At 33.5% G+C, this 11,665-nt stretch overlaps 1 protein-coding gene across 1 annotated transcript; it reads right to left on the reverse strand.

The window, feature by feature from the left end:
- Positions 1–478: 478 nt before the first annotated feature.
- Positions 479–2,288, reverse strand: LOC120778476 (piggyBac transposable element-derived protein 4-like). Its single transcript, XM_040110292.1, has 2 exons — positions 2,205–2,288; positions 479–2,131 (listed from the first exon to the last, which is right to left on the reverse strand). The coding sequence occupies exon 2, from the start codon at positions 2,127–2,129 to the stop codon at positions 1,140–1,142; it is 990 nt and encodes a 329-aa protein (XP_039966226.1). The 5' UTR covers positions 2,130–2,131; positions 2,205–2,288; the 3' UTR covers positions 479–1,139.
- Between the last annotated feature and the right edge of the window lie 9,377 nt (positions 2,289–11,665).

An 11,665-nucleotide genomic window follows, 5' to 3' on the forward strand; every position in this document is an offset into this window, starting at 1 on the left:
TCAGTTTTGGGTTTGTGGTTTATTGAATATTTAATTTTTACTCAAAACAAAAAAATTATAGTATGTCGACATACACCGACGTGTCCTAGTTAGGGATTTTGATTTGTTATAGGGACACGCCGGATATGCTCGACGTCGGACAGAGCCGACATGTCCTATTTCATGCAATATGATGTTACTGTGGGACACGTCGTCATTATCTGACAATAAAAGTGTATTTTTCTTTTTGTGTAATTAGACTAAAATACAACAAATACATAATATGAAAGAATATTCAGTTTCATAGAATAAATGTTCATTTATTTAAAAAAAATAAAAAAATTCGATTCACAGTCCATTCATTTGGTTTTTGTGTACATATATAAAATTTATGTTTATAAAATAAGCAGGTTATATATCTCCAAATACTTTTAAACTAAAAACTAATATATAAGAATAAAAAAAGGGAACCTAAAAAAGTTAATCTAGATTTGACGATTGTTGTTGGTGCCAATCAGTAAAACAATTGCCAACACATAGTCCAGGTTTAACTTCACAGTCAGCACATCGAACACTGGTTTCCTTACGAACGCCATTCTTAGAACATTGAGGACATCGAATATATTGTTTTTTGTACCTTTACGGGGTATGTTTTCCAAAAAATGATCAATGTGAATTGGAACTGTCAATCTACGTTTGCGACTAGGTTTTTCTGGAAATCTTTTTTTGTACAACAAAAATGAATTGTGTACTGCCAAATCTAGCATTCGGAATATAACCTTTTTATACCACCGAATCGTCTTACGAGGACTTGAATAATAAGAATTCATTTGATCAGTGCGATCAACGCCACCCATAAATTCATTATATCTCACAATTTCAAGTGGTTTTGACTTTTCTACCCCAAATCGGTTCTTTGTTATAACTATCTGTGGACTGTAGCCAGTGGTGATACATAGGACATCTCTTTTGTCGTACCATTTTGATACATACACCTTTCCTTGTCTTTTCCAAATATACTGACCTGTTTTTAATTTCTTTTTTGTCACTTCAATTGGATTACCTTTTCGATTTCTTCTTAACGTTCCAGTAGTGTGAGTTTTGGGCAGCAATAAATCATGAGATAAATTTATACTGTTATAATAGTTGTCCAAAAATCATCACCCTTCCCAAAGTATGAAGTAACAAGTCGATGAACAATTGTGTCGATTTTTGAACCTTTCTGGTTGTTTACCTTTATAAGTTTCAATATTTAAAACATAGCTGGATGAGTCGCATAGTTGAAAGAATTTGATTCCAAATCGTGCCCTTTTCGATTTAATGTATTGACGAAAAACGAGTCTACCTTTATGGAGTAACAACGATTCATCTAGCACAATTTGCTCAGACGGCCAGAAAGCAGCTTGAAAACTCTGATTTATCAATTTTACGAAATTAAATATTTTTGTCATATGTGACTCGCCTCGCAAATGATTAGCAGTAAGACATCTCAAGATTTGTTCGAACCTTCTGCCGGATATTGTCGTAGAGAATGCCGAGTGATAGTATAGTGCAGATTTCGAAAATAACTGACGAATCTTTGGTACTTTAATTTGCCCTTGAAGTAGACACAAACCTAAAAATTTTAACATTTCAGGACGGACAACGGGTGAAAATTTCATCATCCTTTTGAATCTGCTACCTCTCTGCTGGTTACTTAATTTAAGTCCGTATCCATTTGTACAGCTAATAAGTAGCTCCATGATGTTGTTATTAAATACTTTATTGAAGACATCAATTGGAGACGATGTGTCACTTATTTCGATTTTTATACCAGACGAAGTAGAATCGAAATTAAGATTTGGTATATCGCTAACCGTGTCATGCCAATCCTTGTCATTTTCATCTGCTTCTACATCGTCCGTTTCGGAATCAATATTTTCATCTGCTTCTACATCGTCCGATCCGGAGTCAGTGGCTTCACCATCGCTGCCAATGCATGCACTTTCCTCATCACTATCAACGTCGTCGTCACTTGATGGTGAATTTTCCATGACGTAGTCCGAATCGCCATCGCCGTCAGTTTGATACGGGTCCTCTTCTGACGAATCGTCGGTACAGCACTCATCAAACATTTTTTGTAAATGTTCTTGTTGTTTTTCGTGATCCATTTCTATAAGTTAATTTTTTTCAGTGTCAAAGCAAAAATAACACGGGGAAAAAGAAAGTAAAAAAATACAACTTACCAAAAATATTACGTCCTCACGCAATGACACTTTTTTTGCAACTGTGCAAAAATACAAATAAGTACGTCGGCTATAACCGACGTGATGTTTTTGTCCCACTCACGGAAATTTCCGTTATAGTTAACAAAAAAAACAAAACAAATCGAATTGGGACACTAACTTAAATCTGATTGCTCCTGCAGTGGCACACAAAAAGCTACTACATATAAAACCAATGCAGTAGACGTCGCCTATGTCCGACGTGTTTAAACACGATTTTTTTCTATGTCGGCATATACCGACGTGTCCAATTTGAGCCATTCGTTGTGTCGAATTATGCCGACGTGTCCGCGAAAGGGTTAAGTTATCGAATGCAGACGGACCCTATATCTCACTTGGATATTTTTAACTGTTAGGTGAACAACACAGTTATACTCTGTAGTAACATGTTGCAAGGGTATAAATATGGATCCTCCTAAATGTTTTCCAGCTTTTTGCTTTATTTAGCCCCTTCAGTTTGACACCCACCTTAAAGAGACAATACGATATTTATTATGCACAAATTATTGCGGGTGTATTATTAAACTCTTATTTATTATTTATCTTTATTTTACCAGCTATCGAATTCTAACAGAGCTTGTAAAGTGTTTGAAATTAAATTTCATATTTTCAAAATCAGAGAAAGGCAGATCCACTGTTCTGCTATGTTTACACTTCGTGGATTCTCTCGCTCTCTGTTGAAAATTGAAAAGCTTCATTGCCACATTTCTCTCGTTCGCATTTTCTATTACTCAAACTTTTAAAAGCTCTACGGGAAATGATTCATTGCACGCGACCAGCAACAGTCGGCGATTCTTTCGCACAAAAAACTAGAGAAAACAAACCAAAATAATAAGTGTAGAATGTGGATGGCAAGTAACCAAGCAGCACTCAAGCTGAGACGCGTCGTGCCAAACTACCTGTTACAGTGACAAATGAGTTACATATATATGTATGCGAGTGTGAATATGTATTTTTGGTGTGCTTTCCCTACCCTTTTACTGTTTTCGCCTTGTAACAGGTTGCCATTGTCCTTCATCTAGCTCTGCTCTTTCTTCCGCCTGAATAAGTAAGCGGTGCGGCGACACTTTTCGATATTCCACAGTTGAATTACATACCTACATATGTACATATGTACATGCCTGTGTGTGCACTAAGTAGCTTCGACCACCTGGCCAAGTCATAATGTGGCAGCGACATAGGTTGACATTGAACGTTTACGATTTTTAGATTTGCGCGGAAGGTAGTATATAGTAACAACGCTATAAGCCAAAGAAAGTGCGCAGTATGCATGAATGTACCTTAGAGCGGGTCGATTTACAAGGCGCCAAAAAACAAAAAAATCTAGTGTACATGCATATGTATGTAAATTTAGTTTGTATTAAAGTACAAATGAACATACACCTTTAAGAACAAAATGTTTGTGTCGGGGCTTTGAGGATTCATATACTTGAAGTAGACCCTGTAGAGCTATTTGGTTATATAATACGAATATACATATTGTCGGCTGGAGGACCTTGAATTTTCCAAATTCGTGTTTGAGCGCAACATTTCAGTAGACAACATGTGTTGTTGCTGTTTTAGCGCCGCACCTACTCGTAATGTCATATTGCCGTAGTTTGCCGTTAATCTATGGAGTTTTTGGCAGCAAATTGTTTGTTTCACAATTTACACTTTATCTTTAGGAAAGCGAACGCGAAAGGAAGCGAAATTCTCATCCAATAAATTTTGCTTTGCTGACAGGATATCAAAACAAGTCATGCGTTTCCGCATTTTTGTTATTCATTCACAGTGCCACCTACAACGGGTTGGGTGGCATTTTCCCCAAAGAAGAAGCAGGGGTTGAGCTATTATGTTTGGAAGTTTCATTCACCCAACGTTGAAACGAAGAAGAGATATATAGGGGGTAACAATAATATCAGTATTAGAAAGAATCAATAAAATAATTTATTTTTGGATGCCAATTGGTCCACAATATCTTTTGCAATAGTATGTGTGAAATTTGTTTAAGATTTGGCATATACTTTTTACTACCGCGGAACGAAGGTTCTTGCCATAAGCCCGTAACTCTTTAGCATTCAAGCTAAAATATTAAATTTTTGCTTATAAGAAAATTGCAATACCAGCGAAGAGTATAGACAGCCTTGGAAATATTGAATCTGAATTTCGTCTTAAGATTGTCAATGGTTCTATAAACAATAACATTAAAAATGCGATTATCCTAACAACTAACGTCAAAAATTTAAACTGCTACTTGATGTGGCTTTGTCCAAATAAACCCGATTGGATTTTTAAAACTTCCATATTACTCTTAATATTTGGCCATTATCATCGACATTGTGTGAGATATTTCCATATCATAAGCTTTTATATACAAAACCTTTCTGCTAGAACTAACAAAAAGGTAACTAGAAGGATTATCCTAAGCCAGAAGGCTCAGTGATTGAAAATGCTTCAGAAATAAAACTAAATTAGTAAACAAGAGCAGCAAGAATAACAATAAGATTCGAACTCATATCCTTAGCGAGGGAAAATTTTAAAAAATTTGTACGATTGTACAGTGGTCGGTATTGTATGGAATCAGCGGCCAAAAATACTTCCACTGCCTAAATAAAAGTGAAACTTTTGTCAAGGTGTCTCCCCTTTCACACTGCGGCACAACCCGATGGTAACGAAGTATAATTAATTACATATATTATATTAAAAAAGTTAAACGAAAAAAGGAATTTTTTGAATATTATTCAACTAAATCAAAAACTGATTTAAATAAAATTGATTTACTTTTGCATGATAGTTTTCTTTGACTGGTGATGAAAGGATCTAAGGATAAAAGTAATCGGATTAGCAAGTCCTGATTTGGAGCGACCCTTTAGTTATTTCATATATGATGAAGTCGATACATCTTAACATCATTATTGCTTGGCTCGGCAAATTCTTCTGAGAGCTCTTCAATTGAAACTGGTGCATATTGAATCGGGAGCGTTAATTAAAATTTTATGGACTGACGAAGGAAGGTAATATCAGGAATATTTTTAAGTTAATTCCCTTGCAGAATCTAGCGCAAATCTAGTGAATTTAGCGTTGATTGAACTGATTCCTTTTGAAATTGAATTCGAACACGACGGCAATAGCGGGTGGACGAAGGTTTGTAGTTTTCCAAATTTGTTTGTGCTCTTAATAATTTTGCGATTTTATTATCAGATGTAGAGGAACATATGTTTTGACAAATAAATTATTGTCTTCCAAATTATTATTTTCAAATATCTGTTTATAGTCGCTCTGCCCAGAAGAACTGCTATCGACGCCACATTTTCCTATTAATAATAAGTAATGAGAGGACTTATTGCGTTCATTAATTACATTCCTGACGCAGTGTAGTCCAACAATTTTTTTATCTCAACTTCAATATCAGATTCTGAGGCCTTTATTTGCTCAGGATAACTGTTCCTTTAAAATGTTATCTAACCTACTATGATAGGTTAATATCAAGTTTTTTGTTAACGAAGCTTCTAATAAGAGATACTGAAGCTTTATTAAATTTGCTTCGGTGATAAGTGATATTACTTCAGACATTTTCTAAACACCATAATTCAAAAATATATAGGCGGGCACATCATATCGGTGTAAACTCATTTGAGGGCGAGACATGGATCACAACTTTTTGTATACCTTAAATCGATGTACTTGTACACATAAAGAAAAATATACCACTCAAAAGGGCACTCATAAAACAACAGTTTTAAAATAATAAAACAAAATATTATTATATAAAAACCACTTCGTTATATAATATGTACCTTCCTTCTCAATATTCCCTTTGATTTATGGCGATTAAACATATATTGTAATTTGATTTATTATAAGGGATAATTTTTAAGCTTTTTTCACTGCACGCGTGGTTTTATTGTCTCACTACTCTCGCTTTTCGAGGCGCGTACGAATGGGATAGAGCAAAAATGTATTTACCGTTAGTTTTATTGGATTTTTAAGAAATAGCTTTGATACAAACAGTGGTAAATTTCAAACTTTTATTTTTTTATTTTTGGTCTATGAAATCGACCAGTGTGGATTGTTGGGAAATTTTATACCCAAAACCAGTTTTCCATTCCTATTTTTTATTTCCTTATTAATTGTAACTTATTTAATAGATCTCAGACATAATTATAATACAAGTAAATAAGAAATCAGTGAGTAGTTCTGTATAACCTAGAGTCTAAACACTCGACTTTGTACCGTATTATTATGCCTGAACTTCAGATACTGTTTGTATTAAACATAAGAAAAAAGACTACGCGTTAAGGTCTGCGGAAATGTAGAACTAACTTGCATGAAGATAAGAGCTGCAAACTTAAATTGGTTTTTCAATAAAAACTTTAAACTTAGCCTAGACAACAAAGTTCTTTAATAAAATGCGACCATAAGCCGATTTGGATGTATGGCATTCAACTGTGGGGTACGATCGAATACAATCGAAAATGCTTATAACAATCACGTGTTCATCATGGTACATGCGCAATGAAAATATCCATAAAGATCTTGGTATTCCTATGGTAAAGAACGATGTAGAAGATAACAGAATTAAATATATGTATATCTATACTCTGAGATCACCCAAACCCTATGGCTAATGCTTTAGTACATTTCTGCGATCAAACACGCCTAAAAAGAAGTGATATGCCTGCGTGATCAAACAACTTGCTTGAGCTTGTCTAGTTTTTAAATAAATTTATGATTTTACAACTTATTGTTAGGCTGAAAAAAGCAGATACAATAAATAATTTATCTTTTTTTACACGGTAGATACGTTCCTCAGAAAACCGTGTAAAAAAAGAGGTGTTTCCTATAGTAAAATGGGGGATACGTTCCATGTCATCTGAAAACGTTGTAAAATGAAATAACGAAGTATATTTATACTTCGAAAAACCGTGTAAACAATGATGAAAACTATATAATATCAGATATGCATACAAATTGTATTTTATTGAGCATTAAAATTTAAAATACATAATACAAATACAGGTGAAAAACTGGTAGAGCAAGCAAAAAACAAAAGAAATCTGTTACTCCAGAATTAAGAACTGAAAATTTGATCAGAATTAAGGAAAAAATATTTGCATAGTTGCATAATTATTAGTCGCTACTTGATAATAAGCGCAATTGTTTGCGATAAACTGGGCTAAAGTTGGTAAAATCACTGGGGAACATCAAATTTTCCAATGGTGACTTTCGTCCGGTAATAGAGTTTTGAATTGCAGGACTACTTTCCGAAAGGTCTTGCGCCATCGACTTGTTTACAAAAAAAAAAAAAAAAATCAACCGTGTAACTTCAAATGCGTACAAAAAGAAACCGTGTAAAAAAAGAGTTGGGTGTAATGAAAGATTTTAAAAAAGTGGGCGGGGACCCGCTTTCTAATAAGTTTAATGTATACATCTCTTAAGCCACTAAACTACAACAACCAAATATTATGCGAAATCCTATCGTCATAGCGATTCTGATAAAAACTATAAAAAGCGCGATACCATAGACATGGACCCAGTGCTTATATAAATTCAGAGAGAATCCTTAAAATAGTATGTCTGTGTGCTACAAAAAGGTTGAATCGAGTCATTACTTCTTTCCTGATTTCAACATATATCGGCCAATATGTGAATTATCTTAATAAACCTCTCTCAAGTTTATTAAGATAATTCAATTGCCTATTTGTGCCCAGAATGAATAAAATCGGGTGAAAACTCGCCTTAGAAATCATATAACTAACAAGCCTTATGTACCTGAAGGTACTTCACGGACTTTGACCTTTGCACGTTGCAAGAATATAGAATGTTAGGTTATACAGGACCGTACCCGTTCCTTGCTTGTTCCTTAAATTTTTGATATTTTACATTTCGTTTCCAATGGGTTTCAACAGACTATGAATTTCTTTCACTTTTCACCAACTTCAAAGGTTTTCGCTCTGATCTAATTGTAGAAATTGAAAAATAGATGACGAGAGCTAGTAGCGAAACATGACTTAAAATTTATCATCCGAGTTATGGAAATACCTGATAGATGATGACAGATGAAATGTCTCTGTATTACACTGTGGATACTAGTAGGATCGGTGTATTTATTCCTCAAAATGCAAAATTGACTCACGTGGTTAACAGAAATAAATTTTGCATCCGTTATTTAAGTTGAAAAGTGCCTTTGTTTGTTAAATTAGCTGTGAAATATTTAAAAACTGAACATTTGTCATTGTAATTCAAACAAAAAATTGCCGATATGCGTAAGTATTACGTCAGCCTAATATGGACGAGGCCACAGATTGCATTATGTCAAATTCGTCAAATTCAAAGGCGGTAATATTTAACTGTGCAATTTTAATTGCCTGTTTCCTATTACATCGATAGTAAATACATATTTCAATTAAACATAGTCGCAAATTTCAGTTATGGTGATTTGATTTAAGGACGTAAACCTTTTCTTAATTTTTTTTTGGAGTTGCCATAAATTTCTACAAAAACGATATTTAATCAATTTTATCCTTTTTCTAATCCAAACTAAGAGATTAATATAGAAAATCAAACAAGCAATACAAATAGAGGAAACTTGTTGCTGATAATTCTGTACATTTTGGTTTGATATTTAAAGAAATCCGACTTAATCATTACCATCGCTACCTTGACACTCCAGCAATGTTGTCCAATGCACAAATGTTGTTCTCTGATTTACACATACTCGTATATACCGGCATGAATGTATAATATTTTGTGATTGCTTTTCCTCCACAAACGTTTACCATTGTCAATACATAGTGTCGCTTTTAAATTGTTAATCGATATTTCAGTTCATGGTCGAAGTCAGTCTGAAGTCAAGTTCTTTGCTGCTTGCTGTGTACACCTCCCGTCGACTGGACTCGCTGTCCGTTACACGTCGTTTCATGGCCTGTCATCGCTGTTAGCTGCTGGTTGCTTAGCGGAATGCCATCGAAGACGCCACGCCAAGATAAGGTATAACGGTAACAACAACACCGACAAGCAGGAGAAGGCGAAAAAGAAACTCATTGTAACGGTCATGTCGAGTGTCATTGGTGACCAGTACGATTTCCCAACACTGCTAGTGCCAGTGCCAATGCCACAATTATGGTCTGTACAATGCCGGTGCAATGCCATAAATTTTGTTACACCTTCTTTTATAATGGTGTGAGGGAAGATCGCTTGTCACGAAAATTAAATATCTCTCTGTCAAGGTGTGACAATAATTGAGTTGAAGCGGCTGGCAGGGGCATAGCTGGCAGGGGCAATATTTTGTAATGTGAAAGGATAAAAGAATTTAGCTCGAAATTTATGTTCGAACTTGGTTCCGTTTAATTTATGAGTGTGTATGTAAATAAATGTGTTAATGTTAGATAAGCGAATGAAATTAGTGACAAAAAAATTAAAATAATCTCTATTCAATTACTTTTTTTTTGTATTTAATATTTCACTTATACATATATATTTGCTATTGATATTCATATATTAGACAAAATATATATTATTTCTTAAAAAAAAATCTCTTTAATGAAACGCGCATTTCGGACTATTAAAAATTTATTCCTAGATTATGACAACCTTTTGTATGTTTGCACTCTTTATCCCAACTCGTGTGTATATTTGACAGTTGTTTGTTTACTACGCGAAAAGTTTATTTGGCGATTTTCATCATGACAAAAAAAATAAAAAATGAGCTTTTGGCTACGGATTTATTGAAAGTGCTTCAGAAGTGTTTTGAGGAGTCTATTTTCCCACGAACACAAGTTTTTGAGTTGCACAAAGCATTCAGTGAAGATCGTGTAGTCATTACCTCTGTTAATTACTATAATATCCACAAAGTTAAAGAAACAGTGCTTGAAAAAACATCTCCATGATATTTTATTTATTTATTTATTTAATCACCAGGATACAAAGTATATACATAAATAGTATGCACCTATAGAGGTGTTACAGTTAACACCTGTTCATAGGCCTGGAAAACAAGTTACTACAATTTTCTTATATTATCTTATTCCATACAAGCATTATTATAATTATGCAACGACTTTGCGTTCTAAATTTTAATCTATAGCGTTACAATCCACTTTACAATTTTTCTTTTATCATTTTTTCTTTTAATGTTTAGTGACTTTAATTCCATTGGTAATTTATTATAGTACTTAACTGCTATATATTTTGAGTTCTTATATGCTATATTCTTATTAATCTTTGGTAATACTAAAGACTTAGCTCTGGTTATACCCTTGTAGTTGTAATATTCTTTTTTACAGAAATCGTAATGATAGAATAAAGATTCTACTATGAATTTATTTTTAATACCTAGTATTTGTGTACTATCATTTTGTTCACAAATAGCACTAATTAATTTAGTTTGAATTCTTACGAGAATGTTCATTACATTTTTATAACTTCCGCCCCGGGCAATGATACCATAATTAACAATACTATCGAATAGGGCGTAGTAAATCTTCTTCAGTGTTTTTTTATTCATTATGTTTCTGAGCTTAAAGAAAATAAAAATAAAGTATCTAGTTTTTTTATGCCCTCTTTGATATGTTCATACCATCTCATGTGGCAGTCCAAAATTAGGCCCAGATATTTACAATGCTCAACCCTGCTAATTACCTCATCATATATCCTTATTTCAAAATTATTTGGTATACTATCTTTATAGACACTAAAAGTTATATAATTGGAAGGCCAAAATAAATTGAAAAGAATTATAGAAGCCGTGTGGAATAAAGAAATTAATAAAAATTATCTTCTGCGCTTGTTTGAATCCATGCCTGAACAAATAGCCGAGGTTATTAGGAGGAGGTTTTTTGCAAAATACTAGGATTTTTTTAACAAATAATTATATTTTGCTTTTCTATGTATTATATTGTTAAATACAGAACATAAAAAACGTAAAATATATAAATAATTTGTTTGAAAATTATATTTTTGTTCATAAAAAAATTTAGTTCAACGGTTTCCTATAATTGTGCTTGCATTCCTTACTAAAACGAGAGTTAAACTATAAGATTATTATATAAATATGCTTTAAACATGAAGTAGAGAAAAGTGTTTGACTCTCAACAAAAATTGTCTAACTTAAGGTAAAATGATCCTTAGTTTTGAGCCATATATATCCAGTCTGTAAAGTGCGTGGGTTTTTTGTTTTTGGAAGAGTGTAAGTTATAAGGGCCTCAAGCTTTTGCGCTCTGAATTTCAGAGACTCAGAGACTGATATTTTCCATAAAAAGTCAGCTTTCGGCTCTAGTTATAGTCCGATTTTTTTTTGTTTTTGTTCAGTTAGTTTAGTATCACTTCCGTCCTTCTGCAACCCCAGCATTTCTAGGATCGTTTGGAGCAAGCTTTATCGAGATATTCCACTTTTAATTAAGTTAAGGTTTGAACGGTTATGTATTTTATTTAAATATTAAGTT

The sequence above is a fragment of the Bactrocera tryoni genome, chromosome 5, assembly GCF_016617805.1.
Source record: "Bactrocera tryoni isolate S06 chromosome 5, CSIRO_BtryS06_freeze2, whole genome shotgun sequence".
NCBI classification, from domain to species: Eukaryota; Metazoa; Arthropoda; class Insecta; order Diptera; family Tephritidae; genus Bactrocera; species Bactrocera tryoni.